We start from the raw sequence: 19,543 nt of genomic DNA on the forward strand, positions 1-19,543 counted from the left end.
GCGGCGCGGCGAGCGGGGGCCGGCGGGCGGGCGGGCGGGGACCCGGGCGCCCCCGCCCCTCCCCCGCGCGCGCCCGCGCCCCCCCAGGACTCCCGGCGGGGGCGCACGGGGCGCCGAGCGGGCGGCTCGGAGGCAGAGACAGGGAGGAAGAGGAGCGGAGGAAGGCGGCGCGGCGAGCGGGGGCCGGCGGGCGGGCGGGCGGGGCGGGGCGCGCGCGGGCGCGGGCGCGCGCCGGCGGCCGCGGCCGAGGGGCTTGTGGGTAGCGGCGGCGCGCGCCGGGGCCGGGACGCGGCGCCGCCGGGCGTGAGCGGAGCGGGCTGGTGGGACTGCGAGGCGGCCGCGGCGACCATGGGGGCGGGCGGGCGGCGGCCGTAGCTGCCCCGAGCTGCGCTTCAGCCTCCCGGGAGCCGGAGGGCGGGGCGGCCCGGCCGCTTCCCCGCTCCCGCCCGCCGAGTCCTGCGGGAGCTCGCCGCGCACCGGGCGGCGCGAATCGGACTGAGGGGCGGGGACGCCATCTGCGCCTCGCCGCTCCCGGCCGGGCCGGGCCGGGCCGGGCCGGGCGGGCCCCGCGAAGGCAGCCGCGGGCCCCGCAGCGGCGTGGAGCTCCGCCCGGAGCCGGCGCTAGGCCCCGCGGCGGCCGGAGCTGAGCGCGGGGAGCCGGAGTGCGGGCCTGGCGCTGGCGGCATGAGCCGGCCCCCGCCGACGGGGAAAATGCCCGGCGCCCCCGAGGCCGCGCCGGGGGACGGGGCCGGCGCGGGCCGCCAGAGGAAGCTGGAGGCGCTGATCCGGGATCCCCGCTCCCCCATCAACGTGGAGAGCCTGCTGGTAGGTGGCCGGGGCCTGCGAGCCCTGCCGCGCGCGGTCTGGCCTCGGAGCCCCCTCTGTGCCCGCCCGTCCGTGGGGAGGGGGAGGTCTCGCCGCCCCCGCCCGGCTCCCGGCAGCGGGGAGGGGGGGCCCGAGGAGACGCCCACCTTCGGGTGCTCCCGGTGTCACCCCGGCTTCCCCTCTGCCGGAGCCGCGGGAGGAAGCAGCCCTGCCCACCCACGGGGCTTGGGGAGGTCGGGGCGCGGCTCGGCCAGGCTTGGTGCGGGGCTGGGGGAGTGTCAGGCTGCGTGGGGGGACGCGGGTGCCCGCGGGGGAGCTGGACGCCCGATGCTGGCCGTGTGGGGAGTGCCCACCTGGGGTTCCTGATAAAGAGCCCGCTCCCTGTAGGCTGCGACCCTGGAACGCAGCGCCCAAGTTGTGCGTCCCAAGTTGTCTTTGGACATCGCGCGGTTGGCATTTCGTTTCTGTATATTTAATTTCTCGAGATAATAGCGCTAGCCCCCCCCCCCCCCCCCCGCAGTCTTGACTTGTACGGTAGTGAACCTCTTCACTGTGCCTCGTCCCTAAGAGGGGCTGTGAAGCCACGTCAAGGCTGCTGGGGGACTTTTGACTCGGCAGAGAACGTGGTCTGCGAATTAGAAACGCGCCATCGATTGCTGGCTCGTGTCTTCCTTTCGTCAGGGTGGACGCCTGTGTTTTGCAGGCGATTTAATTAGAGTGCCACCGAGATGCATTTATGGGAAGAGACGGTGCGGACCGTTCCCCGGGGGAGAAAAAAGTGGAGAAAGATACTCTGGCTGTTCGCTCCGGAGGGCTGGAGTGGGGCTGGGAGATCCCTCCAGCCTGGGCCAGAACGCGGGCTGTCCGTGCTGGGCGAGCCTGGTGACCACAGCACGAGGAAGGCGGCCTCCTCCCCTCCAGCCGCCGACTGGCTGTCCTCCGAGGCCGCTGGATCCTTTGAGGTTTCTGGAATCGTTGGCAGAGTGACTCAGTGCTGTTTGGAGCCGACCGGAGGGTGTGTATCCTGCCCAGTGCTGTGGTGCTGTAGGGCTCACACTCGGCTAGCATTTTCTTCTGATTGTCTGGACAGTGTTCCCGGGGAGCATGGCACCCTGGCCGGCCGTGGACGTCTCTCAGTGGGAAGCAGAGTGGCTGCATGGAGGCCCAGGCTTTTCCTAGGCTTCGCTCCGGCATTTTCACTTTGGTATTTTGCTAACAAAGCTTGGACCCGGGGCCAGAAAGTTCAGTTAAAAATAGTGTCTGCAGATCGCAAGTGTTCCTCAGGTTCTGTCTGGCTCCATCCGAGAGAAATTGTTTACACTCCACTTCCAATTTTTTGGGTTGTTGATGATACTGATCATAATTACTCAGGTTGCTCTGAGTTTGGAACGAAGCTGTTTGTCATTCACTCAACTTTTAATTAGCAAGAGGAGGACTTCGAACCGGCACGTTTTAGGTCAACGGTTTAGTGCATTGATTGAGTGGTCTCCAGAGACGAGCCGCACTTCTGCTGGAGGTGAGGTCAGGTGCTGTTCTTGCCTGTGAGTTGTCTGCTCTGGACACGCATACTCACGAGTCCAGCAAGTCTCAGCAGTCAGAAGTGTCCTTTACTCCTTTGGGCAAGGTTCCTCGTGGCTCTGTTGCAGATGGACAAAGCGAAGCTTACACAGTTGTAGTAAGTTAAGTTACGTGTATTTCATCATTTGGAAGATGAGAATAGATTGATTTTTTAATTGTGGTGGCAGAGTCCTAAAATTACTGCTTAGACTTTTTTTTTTTTAGCCCCTTACTTATTAGAGAGGAAGAGAGAGAGGTGGGCAGTGGCTGGGGCTGGGAAATCAGTGCAGGCCTGTGGTGGGGTGGCAGGAGGCGCAGTGGCCGCGAGTGGGTCTGCCCTGGCCTGCGGTGGGCGGCTGCTCCGTCGTGACCGTGTCCCAGTGCACCCCCGCTGTGGCGCACCAGCACACCTTTCCATCTTCCCAAACTGAAACCCTGCGCATTCATCTTCAGAAAGCAGTGTTGCAATGACTGACATGCATTTCCTGAAGCAGTGGCTGGTGTCACTTCAGGGATGTGAAGCCTTGCCATCCATTTAGGCTGGATTCCACAATCGGTCATTGTTAGACTGCACATGGCGTTTCTCTAGGTTTTGCCACAGAAAATATTTTTTTATTTATGAGAGAAAAGCAGTATAGTTTAAGAGAAGCATAGCCATGAAACTTAGTTCAGGAGTTCGGGCAGTGCCTCTGAAGGCGGCAGCACCGCCCAAGGTGGGAACAGGAGGAGAGGGAGCAGGCCTGGAAGTCACGGGAGGGAACTGAAGGTGCTGCTTGGGGCAGAGCGGTGCGCATTACCTGGATCGCCTCTGTGTGCATTTAGCATTTTTCATTCGCTTTAAATTTCCTTTGAAAAAGAAAATGGTTATGTTTGTAACTATTTCTTGTTGCATAATTTTGAGCGAGTGTCAGTATCATTTGAATTTGCCATCTTAAAAATGCTAGCAACCCTCAGGCTTAGAGCTGGATTCCAAGATTGGATTCCTGTAGAGATGTAAGTAATTTTGTTTCTCTGTGCAGGCTAGTTGCTTTATGTAGGTCTGTAAATTAATCTGAAGAGAATGTGTTTCTTTTGAGGTTACAGAATGTGATTGGTATTATTTAAAAATAGTTTGGGGGAGAGGTGTGTTTCTGGGGGAGCTTCTTCAGTAATGGGCTTTTGCAGTGTTTGAAATGTTTGCATAAATACCTGCATTTTGTTGTGAAGACTCCGCTTCTCATACTGTTTGCCTATTATGGTAAAACACATTGTTGTAGTCTTATGTTGGAAAGTTGTCGTTTTCAAGGCCTGTGCTTTCAGTCTTTGATATATTTTACTCTTTCAAAGAGTGAACAATCATAATAACGTGTTGGACTCAGGTTTGAATGAACCGTTACTGAAGATGGGCCGAGGTGATTAAAACTTTACAATTTTCTGTGGCGAAATTTGGTTGGTTTTGTTCTGCCAGTAAACTGAAAATATTTCTTATCACACTGCTTAGATTTCTTCAGCTTTTGTTTATTTGCCTAATTAAAAAAATTGTGTATTTTTCCCCACTATATACTGAGAATATTATGAAGATATAATAAAAATGAAATGGAATAAAGTTGAAAAAGTTGTTCTATACATGCTTTTCTTTTGTGAAATAAGGATTGGACATTTATAGCATAGGGTCTTAGTTTATGTTAAAACCTGGATTTTTGGTAGTCAGAAAGTCTTTATAAAGAAAGTAAGTTAGCTAAGGAGGTTTGAAGAAGGGGATGTATGGAGCTTACTCAATAGCTTCACTCAATAGAGTGAAGTTTGAACCTTTTTTGCAAGCACAGATCCACAGTCCCCTACCCACAATCGAGATCTGTGAAGAGCTCCGAAAACCAAGTGTTTGGTAAAACTTACTTGATGGTAGCATCTGGGTTCCTCTAATGCTGGAATGTTTGTGGTTTGCTCATCTCCCTTGGTAGTGGCTTTCCCGAAGAAGGATTAGTATGTTTGATTTTAGGATGCTGCCTCAGGTTTCCAAGAGGGCTTTAGGGGAGCATAGTATTGATACTCTATTATTATTTGGAAATACAATAAGTTCTGCATTCTGAAACATTTTGGCCCCAGGTAAGGCCATTATTGACAAAGTAGGGAAGTGAATACTTAATTTCCCGAGTAGTTGTAAAGAAATAGTGGATAGTTATCTTGAAGGCTAAGGGTTTCTTTGTTTTTGTTTTCTGTCTTTTGTTTATTCCTAGAATCTTGATCAGATATTTTAAACATTGGAAGAATTTGCATGCAAATGTAAGTTTTGAATAGTAAGAAGCATTCCTGAAATTACTGTGCAGGTTAAAAAGTGAGCCCCCAGCCCTGGAAGCTGCCTGTGGGCTCCTGAACTTGGTTCACTGTTCCCCTGTCCACTCCTATCTGCAGCCTTGAGGTTTGTTGTATCTTTCTTTAGATTACTACCTCTGTGCCTTTTCCTAAACTTTATAATGTTAACATTTGTATATATTCCTTTGTGACTTGCTTTGTTTCACTAAAAATTGTGCTTCTAAGGTTCATCCATATTGTGTTTTTTGCATTTTTACACCACCATAAATCACAGTGTAGCTCCAATCTGCTTGATAGATAGATACTTTTCATTTTTTTGGCTATTATGGAATGTGTTGCTGGGAGCATTCCTGGAGCCCATGTGAAGAGTTTCTGAAGACTAGCGTATGTGTCTAGAATGGAATTGCTGGATTTTAAGATACATTATGTTCAACTTAATGTAATGGAAAGAGTTTAAATCTTCCCCCAACATTTTATTATGGAAAATCTTAAAGTGTTGACAATGAATATCCATAATCTCACCCTTTAATATTTTCTTTATCACATCTGTCCATTCCTGTAACACTCTATCAATGCATCTTTTATTTATTTATTTGAAATTCAGAATTAGAGAGAGAGAGAGATTGCTTGATCTTCCATCTGCTGGTCCATTCCTCCCCAGATGGCTGCAATGGCCAAGGCTGGGCCAGGCTGAAGCCAGGAACCAAGAGCTTCCTCCAGGTCTCACACTTGGGCCATCCTCTGCTGCTTTCCCAGGCACATCAGCAGGGAGCTGGATAAAAAATGGAGCAGCTGGGACTCGAACTGGCACCCATATGGGAAGCTGGTGTCACAGGCAGTCTCAATGTATCTTTTGCTTTGATTTGTTTAAAGTAAATTAGAGATATTAGTATACTTCACTTTTAAAAATTTATGCATTTCTTTTTTTTTTTTTTTTTAATTTATTTGAGAGGTAGAGTTACAGACAGAGAGAAGGAGAGACAAAAAGAAAGATCTTCCATCCGCTGGTTCACTCCCTAAATGGCTGCAATGGCTGGAGCTGGGCCGATCTGAAGCCAGGAACCAGGAGCTTTTTCCTCGTCTCCCAATAGGGTGCATGGGCCCAAGCACTTGGGCCATCTGCTGCTGCTTTCCCAGGCCATAAGCAGGGAGCTGGATCGGAAGAGGAGGAGCCAGGACCAGAACTGGCGCCCATATTGGGTGCTGGCGCTGTAAGTTGAGGCTTAGCCCACCATGCCACAGTGCCAGCCCAAGATTTATCATTTAACTAGTATAGTTCAGTATTTTTTTTAAAGATTTATTTATTTAGTTGAAAGAGTTACAGAGAGAGAAGGAGAGGTAGAGGTAGAGGTAGAAGGAGAGAGAGAGAGAGAGAGAGAGAGAGAGGTCTTCCATCTGTTAGTTCACTCCTCAAATGGTCACAACGGTCAGAGCTGCTCCAATCTGAAACCAGGAGCCTAGAGCTTTTCCCGGGTCTCCCACGCAGGCGCAGGGAAGGACCCAAAGGCGGGGCAGTCGTCTACTGCTTTCTCAGGCCGTCGCAGAGAGCTGAATAGGAAGTGGAGCAGCCAGGACTCAAACCAGTACCCATATGGGATGCTGGCACTGCAGGCAGTATTTTTACTCGCCGCACCACAGTGCTGGCCCCTGTTTGGGTTTTAAGGTTACATTTGCATGAAATACACAAATCTTAAATATACCATTGATGATTTTTTTCCTAACTGTGCTGTATAAATTTTTGTAAAAATGTGAGTCATCACTGACCTGGAAATTCTCCTGTTAGGCCTCTTCCGCTGATTCCACACTGCATTCTCTTAGAGGTCATTACTCCTTTTTTTTCCTTTTTTAAACTTTTGTCTCTTCTAGAAGTTCATGGAAATGGGATCATGTGGTATGTCTTTTGTTTCTGGCTTCTTTAGCTGAGCATAGTTTGTGAAATTTACCCGTGTCATTGTGTGTATCAGATGCACGGTACATTTTTCATTGCTGAGCTGTATTTCTTTTCTTTTCTTTTTTCTTTTTTAAAGATTTATTTATTTGAAAGGCAGAGTTACAGAGACAGAGGCAGAGACAGAGGGGTCTTCCATCCACTGGTTCACTCCCCAAATGGCTGCAATGGCCGGAGCTCAGTTCATCTGAAGCCAGGAGCCAGGATCTTCTTCTGGGCTTCCCACATGGGTGCAGGGGCCCAAGGACTTGGGCCGTCCTCCGCTGATTTCCCAGGCCATAGCAGAGAGCCTGATCTTAAGAGGAGCAGCTGGGACTGAATCCGGTGCCCACATGGGAAACTGGCACTGCAAGTGGAAGATTAACCTGCTGTGCCACAGCACTGCCCCGTTATATGTTTAAATGATAGTTTGCCAGTCTCCTGTTGATGAACCACTGGGTTGTTTTAGGTTTTGTTTTCAGAATATACGATCCACTTTGATTCTTAATAATCCTGCTGTGAATAGTCTGTATTAAATCTTGGTGATGACAAATCATTTCTCTTGGATAAGAACTGTGACTTAGAATAGGTATATGTAATAGGGCATTTGGTGTTTATTTTTAAAGAAACTTCAAGGTCTTTTCCCAAAATGTTTGTATCATTTTACACTCCCACCAGAGTGCATGTGAGTTCACACTCAGCCTTTTACATTTTAGCCGCGCTGTGGGTAGGTAGAGATATCTCATTGTGATGTTAAGTTATGCATTCCTAATGTCTAATGATGTTTTATACACTGTATGAAAAGGAGTTTTTGTTCTTAAAGCATCTATTCAAATTTTTTGCCCCTTTCATAAAATTGGGTTATTATTGAGTTGTACACATTACGTATCCTTGCTGGGAGACTTGGAAGAAGCTCTTGGCTCCTGGCTTTGGCTTGGCCCATCCTGATGCAACCATCTGAGGAGTGAACCAGCGGATGGAAGACCTTGGTGTCTCTCCCTCTGTCTCTGTAACTCTGCCTTTCAAATAAATAAATAAATAATCTTAAATGAGAAAAAACTATTCTGTGCATAGATATAGTGATAAGGGTTCCTGAAGAGAAGAATGTGGATGACTCAGTGCAGGCTTTAAAAGTAACACAAAAGAATGTTTTCCACTTGGGGGGCCAGCTGTCTGAAACTTACTATTTAAATTTTAAAGCTTTTTATTTATTGAGAGGCAGATAGATAGAGGGAGAAAACTCCTGTCTACTGGTTCACTCCCCAGATCCCTGCAGCCAGCAGAGTAGGGCTGAGGCCCAGAGCTGGGAATGCAGTCCCCATCTCCTAGGGGGGTGGGAAGGAGCCCATGGCTGCCAGCCAGGCTGTGCATTAACAGGAACCTCTAGGCACTTTGATAGAGGTTGTGGGCATCCCAGCTGGTGACTTGGCCCTTAGGCCAGATACCTGTTCCCAAGCTTAGCTGTTCTGAATAGTTAGCATTTAAACTGGTGTGAGCTCATGGTAACTTGGGGAGGGCCCCTGACACTGCCTGTTCTTTTTTAAAAAAAAGGACCTGTGACTTAAACAATTTGTTTTTAATTTATTTTATTTACTTGAAAGGCTGAGGGACAGAAAGAGGGGGATAGACAGAGATCTCCCATCTGCTAGTGTACTCCCCCAAATGCCTAAAGCAGCCAGGGCTGGCCAGGCTGAAGCAGGAGCTGAGAACTAAGTCCTGGTCCCCACAGAGACGGCAGGGACCCATCTCCTTGACGTCACCTGTTATCCCGAAGATGTGAATCCGGAAATTAGAGTGGAGAGCGGAACCGGGGGCTCTGATGTGGGATGTGGGCTGGCTAAGCTGAATGCCCAGCACCTACTCTTTTTAACCTTGGCTAGAGTCTTTCACCTGTGCTATTGACTGTTCTAAATGACCCTCAGGTATCATTTTGGAAGGCATTGTGGATGTAATAGTTAGCATTTCCGTGTGTGGGAGTGTGTGTGGGAGCAACAGATGGCTTCAGTTTTGGCTCAGTTGGGATAATCTTTTGGAGAATGTTTTGAAGTCCAAGAATGTTTTTATGTTTTGTTGCTTCATTTTGGTAAAAGTATGGATGGATAGTTTGTAAAGCTATCTAGAATGCTTTATGTTTTTTTGTTATAGTTGATTGATTACATTGTATTCAACATCTAATTTCCTTTATCCTCTACAAGAGTTTCAGACTTCAGTTATAGAGCAAACGATAAAAATTTTCTTTCCAAGAAATTATCAACTCAGAACTAAGTTCTAACATTTTTTTTTTTTTTAATGCCATGGAAATAAATAGCAGAGCCTTCTGCAGGGCTACTTTATTTAGTTGGAAACAGGGCAGAACAAGATTGGTATTACCTTAATTACCTGGACAATTGTGTTACAGAGTGCTTACTATTCTTGGCTGTTGAGTTTATTTAATACATAGACAACAAACTCTTTTACAGCATGCGTTTTTTTTTCCCCTACTCTGTTCTATAAATACTTGCTGAATGAGCTGACCAATGATTCTTTTTAAAGTAACAGGAGTGATAACCTGTAAATAGGTATTTCTGCTTAGAAGTTATTAAAGCATTCCCCAAATATTAAGATCAGTTTTTCTGTCACTAAGTCCATCCAAGGGAACTTCAGAAAGTTTGGGGAAAATTGGAATTAAAAGATAAATTTATTTTTGGTACAAAAAATTGAAATCCATAAAGTTTTTTCATAATAGACATTTTCAGTAAATTTCAAAACAAATTTGAGATAGTGTGTGTGTCATAGAATTCTTGAAGCTGCTTAGTGGGAAGTAGAGTTAGTTGGAGGTCATGTAGGAAAAGTGAATTGTGATTTGGATATTTTTTGGATTGTGCTGGAACAAGTTGTCTTGGAAAGGATTTAAGCCAATGCATTTGATTTTAAGTGAAGTATAAAAACCTCCTGTGGGTGCAGCAGCCTTTATCATGTGTGTGTCATCTGGTCCTCCTCCCCTGACGTGTCCTGTAGTTACGCACTTCTAGTTCCTGGTTAGGAACCCAGCTGAGACTTAAATAAGGACAAGAGACAGGCAGGTGGCATGTTCTGGGGTGGAAGCTTTCAGGAAGGCATATTATCTGTAATTAATAGCAAGGTAATATTCTGTTTATTAACGAAATTTAAAAAAACCCAGAGGGCAGTAGAGATTTTGATTCGCAGTCCAGTGTTATTACAAGTCATGATGATTGACTATTTTGGAAAGTTCTCAGATGTCAAGCATTCTGATTAGTAGCACAGTTTAATTGTAATAGATTTCTTTTTCTGATAAACACACTTCATTCTTCATGTTCCCCTTGATATTTAAAATGGTTATAGAAAGAGTTCTTGAAGGTTAAGAGTTTTTCTTCCATATCTACTGGTGGTGTTCAGTTAGCAGACAAAGAAGAGCAGTGCACAGTTTTGTTTGTTGCTTGTTAAATCCTTTGTAATTGTTAGTTGAATTAATAAATACAGTCTGCAGACATAGTACAATCGACAAGGCATGTTTCAGTCTCTTGTTTGCTTAGAATCAGCTTTGGAAAAAAGTCTAGCAGTTGGGAGAGACAGCACATTTGAAAGTAGTCGGATACCTTTGTTCTCTAGCTTTGCTAGTTCTTTTAATTTTCAACAGCTTTCTTTATTGAGTTTTCTTTCATACCATAACTTTTGCCCATTTTAAATATAAAATTATGGACTTTTGGTAAATTTATAGTCTTATTTAACCATCACCACAATCCATTTTCATAACTGCCCTAAAATTCCTTTCAGTCTGTCTGTAGTCAGCCCTGATTACACCTCAACCAACCACTGATTCTTTCTGTAATATAATTTGTTTTTGCTGTGTATTGCATATAAGTGAAATCATACAAAATGCAATCATTTGCAACTGACTTCCTTCACCTGGCACAATATTCTGAAGTTTGTACTGTAGCATGCATCAATATTTTGTTCTTTTTTATTGCTGAATAATATTCCATTGTATGGATGTATTTTGTTTATGAATTTACTGTAAATAAGAACATATGTTTTCGTTTCTTTTGTATCAGTTCCAAGGAGTGGGATTACAGGGTCGTATGTTAAGCTTATGTTTAACTTTTAAGAAACCGCCAGACTTTTCCAAAGAGGCTGTGCCATTTTACATCCCCAGCTGCAGTGTCCAGTTTCTCTACATCCTTAGAGAATAGTTGGTATTGCCTGGCTTTTTGATGATAGCCTAGTGCATTTTGCTAATGACAAATTATGCTTTATGTGCTTGCTAGTTTTGCTTGTTGTTTTGATTTTTACTAATATGCCTTGTATGGTCTAGTTGGAATCAGTATATTTAAATTGTTTATGTTTTTGTGCAAGGAGGTGGTAATCAGTTGGTGAAGGAGTTTTGTTTTGTAGACCACAAGCTAATTTCAGTGTTTAAAAATAGAATGTAAATAAATGCAGATCTGAGCCCACTGTATGTGGAGTTATCCCACTGACAGTGTTTATACCCCCGAAGGCCTAGGTGCTACCACTTTTTTATTTTAAAACCTGGTTGTGGTACCTTTTTCTTCTGAGTGATGCGTAAGTCTTGCTGGGCTTTGTAGGCCCTGATAAATCGCAGTGAAATCCACTAGCTGAGTTATTTCTAAGCTGCATGACTTAAGCGTAGCCTTTACATGGTTTTTTTGTTTGATTTTACTTTCAACTCTGTGTTCAGCTTTTGTTTTTTAATTTTTATTTTTAATATTTGTGTATTTGAAAGTCAAAGTTAAACAGAGAGGGGGGAGACAGTGAGAGATAGTGAAGGAGAGAGAAGTTCACTTCCCAGATGGCCGCAGTGGCCAGGGCTGAGCCGACCTGAAGCCAGGAACCACAAGCTTCATCCGGGTCTCCCGCGTGGGTAGCTGAAACACTTGGGCCTTTCTCTGCTGTTCTTCCCAGGCCATTAGCAGGGCACTGGATTGAAGTGGAGCAGCTGGCACTTGAACTGGTGCCCACAGGGGATGCTGGTGTCCCAGTCAGCGGCTTACCTGCTATGCCGTGGTGCTGGCCCTTCATCTTTTATTTTGAGCATGTTAGGAGTAATCTTGTAAACTTCTATTATCTTGACCCCAACTTTATACTTTTCTGTTCTATATAGAGATAGGAAACAATCCTTGGTTTACTTAGTATGTTCCTAGGGAGGGTGGTAGCTGTTGGTGCTGAAGCACTGTTGCCCCTTGCTGTTGGCTTGAATTGGAATGCCCATCTGAACTTAGCACCCAGATACCGATGCTGACTGTTAGTGTTAAGAAATGGCATTGGATGTTGACTTGTGGAATACTGTGTGCACATTTTTTGGTCTTACCCAAGATACAGTGTTCTTTCCAGATATAAAAGTAATTGCCTTATTTGTACATTCTGTATCAGGATTGACTACAGTTTTGCCTTGTATTTAAGTAAGATTCCTCTAGAAGTCATACTAAAAATATGCTTATTGAAATTAAAAGTTTTCCCTTTAGATGATTATAGTTACTTTGAGTTTTCTTAAAGATAACTATATTTGAGACTTTTTTCTTTCCAACAATATAAAAATTTAAAAATTCTTTTAGTATTTAAGATGGTTCTCTCATTTATTAATGATTAAGAACATTTTTGGTGATAGGGATAATTGTTTCCCCACAGGAGAGTGGATTAGTATAGTTGTCTTGCTATTTGAAGCCTGGAAGATCTAATTAAAATGTGTTTGAGGCCGGTGCCATGGCTCACTTGGCTAATCCTCCACCTGTGGCGCCAGCACCCTGGGTTCTAGTCCCAGTTGGGGCGCTGGGTTCTATCCCGGTTGCTCTTCTTCCGGTCCAGCTCTCTGCTGTGGCCCGGGAGTGCAGTGGAGGATGGCCCAAGTTCTTGGGCCCTGCACTCGCATGGGAGACCTGGAGGAAGCACCTGGCTCCTGGCTTCCGATCAGCGCAGCGCTGGCCGTAGCAGCCATTAGGGGAGTGAACCAATGGAAGGAAGACCTTTCTCTCTGTCTCTCTCACTGTCTAACTCTGCTTGTCAAAAAGTTAAAAACAAAAAAAAAATGTGTGTTTGAGGGGCCGGCACTGTGGTGCAGCAGGTTAACGCCCTGGCCTGAAGTGCTGGCATCCTATATGGGCGCCGGTTTGAGACCCAGCTGTTCCACTTCTGATCCGGCTCTCTGCTATGGCCTGGGAAAGCAGCAGAAGATGGCCCAAGTCCTTGGGCTCCTGCACCCGTGTCTGAGACCTGGAGGAAGGACCTGGCTGCTGGCTTTGGATCTGCACAGTTCCGGCCATTGCGGCCAATTGGGGAGTGAACTATCGGATGGAAGACCACCCTCCCTCCCTCCCTCCCTCCCTCTCTCTCTCTCTCTCTCTGCATAACTCTTTGAAGTAAAATAATAAAAATAAATCTTTAAAATGTGTTTGATATATCTATATCCCTGCAAAAGTATTTAAAGTGTTGAGGTCGGTGCAGTGGGTTAAAGCCTTGGCCTGAAGCGCCAGTGTTTCATGTGGGCACTGGTTCTAGTCCCGGCTGTTCCACTTCTGATCCGGCTCTCTGCTATGGCCTGGGATAGCAGTGGAAGATGGCCCAAGTCCTTGGGCTCCTGCACCCGTGTGGGGGACCTGGAGGAAGCTCCTGGCTCCTGACTTCGGATCGATACAGTTCCGGCCATTGCGGCCATCTGGAGAGTGAACCATAAGATGGAAGACCTCTCTCTCTCTGTCTCTACCTCTCTCTGTAACTCTTTCAAATAAATAAAAATAAATTAAAAAAAATAAAATATTAAATGTGAAAATACTAATGTGATGTTTGAGAACTGTTTTGTCCTTTGGAGGTAACTTTGTTATGTAGTCTGTGGTACTTTGGGCTCTTATACATTTAAAGAAGTATGGCTATATTTTTATTGTGTTACAAAGTTGAAGTTGAATGGTTAAAAATGGTGTGTTATGGTTGACAACTTTACCTTTCTTGAAAGAATCAAGACTTAAACACTTTTTCATTATGAATCACTAGATATCATGTGGTACCACTGACAAGTAATACCATCAGCATTGATAGACTTAGTAAACAGGAGAGAAAGACTGTCAAAATTTTGTTTCAGAGATAATGTAAAATACAGAGTTAATGTTGGTACTTACACTACAATTCTTATAAATTTAGAATAAAGCCCATTTGGAGTTTACAGAATATTTATAGATGCTTTTAAATATTTAAAACTGAGCTATGGAATTTTTGTGTGGTCTTAAATTATTCTGTTCCTTAAAATGTCAGTGGAATGGATGTTCAGAGGATTATGAACCTGTCTCTGAACCTCAGATACATGGCATCATCCTGCATTGGTTACCTTCCGTGAAGAACTTTCTAAAAGTACTCTTTCAAAGAGGTAATCTTAAAGAAACTTTAATGCATTGAAACAAGGTTTCCCTACTGAATTAAAAAAGAAGTATATACATGTCTAGAAATTTCAAAACTGAATACCAATGTTTGTTCCTACCTCTTACAGATCAGTTTAAGTTTTTTCATTTTTTTTTTTAAGATGTATTCATTTATTCAAAAGGCAGAGAGGAGAGAGGCAGAGAGAGACAGAGACCGAGATCTTCCATTTGGGCCATCTGCTGCTTTCCCAGGCACATTTGCAGGGAGCTGGATTTGAAGTGGAGCAGGCTGGACTCAATCTGGTGCCCATACGGGATGCCTGCACTGCAGACTGTGGCTTAACCTGCTGTGCCACAGTGCCAGCCCCAAGAACTTTTATTTATCTATTTGAAAGGCAGAGAGACAGGGGAAACAGATATCTTCATCTGCTAATTCACTCCACAAATGGCCACAATGGCCTGGGCTGGGCTAGGTAGAAACTAGGAGCCGGGGCGTTTTCCGGATCTCCCACGTGAGTGCAGGGGGCCAAGCACGTGGGCCGTTTTCCATTACTTTCCCGGGTTCCTCAGCAGGGAGCTGGATTGGACATGAAGCTAGATGCTGGCACTGCACGACGTGGCTTACCTCACTGTGCTATAGTGATGGCCCCTGCAGTTACCTTTAGAAATTTATTACATGTGACTTGTTTTCATTGGAAGTATTTTCCAGTTAGAAACATTTTACAGTTTGGTCTGGTGATGGGGTCACTAATTCATAAGATCTCAGTGTTGTACAAGACGCTCCAGCATTACTAAATATTTGAAAAAAATATATTTTAATTTGAGACTTTATGATTCAGTTATGACATATTCATGCTAAAATATTTTAAGGTATTATTTCTTGGCTATACCTTTAATGGAATATGTAACTCATGATTGCAGCATTTAAAATTGATGTTTTGCTGATGTTTCATTCAGGTTAAAGAATATAGTTACAAAAGCAAGATTTTGCACTACAAAACAGAACAGTTATCTAAATGATTTTGCTGGTAGTTCTGAAGAAAATTTCTGTTACAAGCATACGTTTTTTTAAATAATGGAAGGCTGAAAAGTTAGAACTTCTGAAGACATTCTGGAAAGCAGATTGTTTTTCATATTTAAGACATTTCCATAATAGGAAAACAACAGATGATACAAATAAAACTAAATTTAGAACTAATAAAAGGAAGTTCTAGTGCAACATTGGCTTACGAAATTTCCTTTTGAGGGTAATTATGAAAACTCAATAAATTTTAAGGAGTTAGTGATTTTGGAGGGAGAGAAAATTATTGTGGTTGTAGCATAGGGAAATATTTTCTTTCAAGACGATACAGAGAATGTCAAACCCTGACTTTTTTTAATGTGATCCTCTCTTGCCCCCAGTAGGATTATTCCGCTTGATGCTATTTACAACAAATCTGTGAAATTAAAGTTTAAAAATTTGAACAATAGCATTTCAGATAATTTTCTGTTGGTAAAATTTCACTAAAGTAAGTTCATAAGTGGAAATTGATTGTTAATGTAAATCGAATAAATTTTTCTTAGGAATTTTTCACCCGGAGGTAGTGGAAGTAGGAGAAAATGAGGGAAAATCCCTGACTCCTGTTCAAATGTGTCTTAAGAGAGGCGGGGCAGCATAGCGGAGAGGCAGCTGGATGTGGAGTCAGAGACTGATACTAATTAGATATTCTACTGATGATCTTTTCAGCTGTGATTTATAATACGTAGCCTTCATCTAGGAGTTGTGGTTGAATTCAATAAGAAGCTAACTGTATGAGACCGTGCTCTGTAGGCTGTTTGAACTTGAGCTTTTTGAAAGATAGTTGAAGTATCAGCCTATGTTGTATGAGTATGTGTCTGACAGTGTCTTTTGAAAGATACATGTGTACTAAATCAGTCTAATATATTATCCTGTGTTTTCTCCCAAAAGGTAGCATATTACTTGGCACATGGGAGGGTACTTCACATAGTGGGTTTCAAAAGTACTCCATGAATATTTTGAGGACTCCTCATATGCATGGATTTCAAAATTTTTTGCATCAAAATACACTTATCTTTAAATTTTCAACAGACTTTTTGAAGTATTCCTATATTAATGTCTTAGAGTAGTAACTCAATGAAAATTCGTTGGCATTTTTGTGTTTTTAATTCATTGATCATAGTAAGTCACATTGGGATTTTGTACTTTTTTTTTTAGGATTTTATTTATTTATTTGAGAGGTAGAATTACAGACAGTGGGAGGGAGAGAGAGAGATAGGGCTTTCTTCTGTTGGTTCACTCCTCAAATGGCTGCAACGGCTGGAGCTGCGCCGACCTGAAGCCGGGAGCCAGGAGCTTCTTCCCGGTCTCCCACCTGGATGCAGGGCCCAAGCACTGGGGTCATCTGCTGCTGCTTTCCCAGGCCACAGCAGAGAGCTGGATCGGAAGACTCGGGCTGGCGCCCACATGGGATGCCAGCGCCTCAGGCGAGGGATTAACCTGCTGCGCCACAGCACTGGCCTCTTGTACTTTTTTTTTTAGTTATTTGAGAGAGAGCCCCCATCTACTGATTCAGTCCCCGGATGCACTCAGCAGCCCAGGCGAGGGCTGAAACTGGAAGCTGGGGACTCGGGCCAGGTCTCCCAAGTGGGCGCCAGGAACACAGCTACTCAGCTTGCACTGCCTCTCCGGGTGCTTAGCAGGAAGCTGGGATTCACTGTGACACGCCCAGCTTTGTGCTGGGATTTGGGTGGACCTTTATGATCCGGAGGGAATGACAGGACGCAGTCTTGGTGGGGTTTATAGCTCAGATGTGTTGAGCTTTAGAGATAGAGGCTTCTTAGCCTCAGAGATGTGAACGGAAAGAGAGTGAGCAGGACCAGGGAGAGAGGCAGTCTGTCTTCCATGAGCTAAGCTCGCCGTGTTTTGTACTCTTTACTTGTAGCTCTTTTTGAAACACTCTATCTCCCAAACTTCATGTTTCAAATTACAAAACTAATGCAGGGGCCGGCGCTGTCTGGGTAAAGCTGCCACCTGCAGTGCTGGCATCCCATATGGCTGCTGGTTTGAGACCCGGCTGCTTCACTTTTTTTTTTTTTTTTTTTTTTTTTTTTTTTTTTTTGACAGGCAGAGTGGACAGTGAGAGAGAGAGACAGAGAGAAAGGTCTTCCTTTGCCGTTGGTTCACCCTCCAATGGCCGCCGCGGCTGGCGCGCTGCGGCCGGCGCACCGCGCTGATCCGATGGCAGGAGCCAGGAGCCAGGTGCTTTTCCTGGTCTCCCATGGGGTGCAGGGCCCAAGCACCTGGGCCATCCTCCACTGCACTCCCTGGCCACAGCAGAGGGCTGGCCTGGAAGAGGGGCAACCGGGACAGAATCCGGCGCCCCGACCGGGACTAGAACCCGGTGTGCCGGCGCCGCTAGGCGGAGGATTAGCCTAGTGAGCCGCGGCGCCGGCCATGCTCCACTTTTGATACAGCTCTTGGCTATGGCCTGGGAAGGCAATAAAATGATGGCTCAAGTCCTTGGGCCCCTGCACCCGCATGGGAGACCTGGAGGAAGCTCTTGGCTCATAGCTTTGGATCAGCCCAGCTCTGGCCGTTTGGGACATCTGGGGAGTGAACCAGAGGATAGAGGACCTCTCTCTCCCTCTCTGCCTCTCTCTCCCTCTCTGCCTCTCTCTCTCTGTAACTCTACCTTTAAAATAAATAAATAAATCTTTTTTTTTAAAGTAATACATACCTGCTTTAAAAATTAAAGATTAGAAAAGTGAATATAAAATATATTCCTTTCTCATCTCTCTCTCTTTGGTCTTAGTCTCCTGAGGTAGCCACCTTACAGCATATCAGAATATCACATTGCTTTTCTGTGTATCACTTTACTTTTTATTCCCTGCACATAAAACATATACTACTTATAGTTGGTGTTGTATCCACAACCCAGCTGTGGCTTGTCTGTTCTGTGCCTCCTTTTTTCATGTAGTTTGGCAATTTCCTAGTCAGAACTTATAATTTGTAATTCACTTAGTTTTTTTTTTCTTTCTTTTTTTCAGTTTGTATTTATTTATCTGAGAGAGAGAGAGAGAAAACGAAGGCTTGCAATGGCCCCAGATTGGGTATGAAGCCAGAAGCCAGGAACTTAATCCAGGGCTCCCACATGGGTGGCTGGAACTCAGTTACTTGAACCATCACTTGCTGCCTCCCAGAGTGTGTATTAACAGGAAGCTGGAGGCACATATTACCCCAGGTGTGAGATGCGGGTGTCTTAACTGCTAGGCCAGATGCCCACCCTTCACCTCGTTCTTTTTAAGTACTGTGAAATACTTGCCTTGATTTATTTTACTATTCCAGTGTTGACAGACATTCTGATGTTTTTTCTTTCATTATAAACATTGCTGCAGCCAACATAATTATGCTTTTGTACACATATATGACTATTTTTGTAGATTTCCTGAAATGGAATTGGTAAAGGGTATATATGTTTAAAATTCTAAAATAATGTCATTTATCTTTTTTAAAGGCTATAGCAAATTGAACCTCCCTGTGTGTGAGTATACAAAGTTCTGTATCTTTGATGGGGTGGATTTCGTCTACCCTTATGTTGTTTACTAATCTGATAGGTTAAAAGCTAGGGTGTCTGTCTGTTTTTGTTACTAATGAGATTGAGGACCTGTCCTTTTCCATCTGGGTGGAACAAACCCTGTTCTGTGTGTTGATCCTTCTTCCAGACCCATCTTAAGTATATTTTCTCTGTGCATTCTTTAATTTCTCCTCAGTCCTATTCAGATAATTCCTTTCTCTCTCTCTCTCTCTCTCTCTTTTTTTTTTTTTTTTTTGACAGGCAGAGTGGATAGTGAGAGAGAGACAGAGAGAAAGGTCTTCCTTTTTTGCCGTTGGTTCACCCTCCAATGGCCGCCGCTGCCGTCGCGCTGTGGCCCGCGCACCGCGCTGATCCGAAGCCAGGAGCCAGGTGCTTTTCCTGGTCTCCCATGGGGTGCAGGGCCCAAGCACTTGGGCCGTCCTCCACTGCATTCCCGGGCCACAGCAGAGAGCTGGCCTGAAGAGGGGCAACCGGGACAGAATCTGGTGCCCCGACCGGGACTAGAACCCGGTGTGCCGGCGCCGCAAGGCGGAGGATTAGCCTAGTGAGCCGCGGCGCCGGCCCAGATAATTCCTTTCTTCCATTGCTCACATTGTACTTTGTATTTAGTTCTGTTGTAAGTGATGTAATTATATTGTGATTATTTGCTTATTTGAAAAGTAGGGGAGGAACAGGTAGGGGAGCAAAAAATGGCAGCTGTAACCCCTGACGTGCGTCTCCTGTCCTTTGTGGTTTCCGAGCATCCCTCTCATTTGTACTTAATGTACTCACTCTCCCCTTCAGGCCCTCTACGCCCTGTGGTGGAGCTCCTGCCTTCTTCCGGCCCAGGAGGGGTCTTCTTTCTCCCTTTTGCGCTGTGGTGCCTATGAAACCTTAGTGTGAAGACTCCTCTTGCTGAGCCTGACCTACTTTGGTTGCTCATCTCCATTGCCTCAGAGCTGTCACCTGCTGACCTCCTTGGCCACATCCTGTTGTTCCTTGCAGAT

General features: G+C 45.3%; 1 protein-coding gene across 4 annotated transcripts in view; it reads left to right on the forward strand.

The window, feature by feature from the left end:
• Positions 1-264: 264 nt before the first annotated feature.
• The window catches only part of ROCK2 (Rho associated coiled-coil containing protein kinase 2), a 150,826-nt gene continuing 131,547 nt past the window's right edge, over positions 265-19,543 (forward strand). For all 4 annotated transcript variants that reach the window (XM_051827821.3, XM_051827822.3, XM_089326806.1 and 1 more), the window contains exon 1: positions 265-825. In XM_051827821.3, coding sequence (XP_051683781.3) covers positions 685-825 — 141 coding nt within the window. In that variant the 5' untranslated portion in view covers positions 265-684. The remainder of the gene's footprint in view (positions 826-19,543) is intronic.

Source organism: Oryctolagus cuniculus, chromosome 2, assembly GCF_051225735.1.
Source record: "Oryctolagus cuniculus isolate XC-2025 breed Fujian yellow rabbit chromosome 2, ASM5122573v1, whole genome shotgun sequence".
Lineage (NCBI taxonomy): Eukaryota > Metazoa > Chordata > Mammalia > Lagomorpha > Leporidae > Oryctolagus > Oryctolagus cuniculus.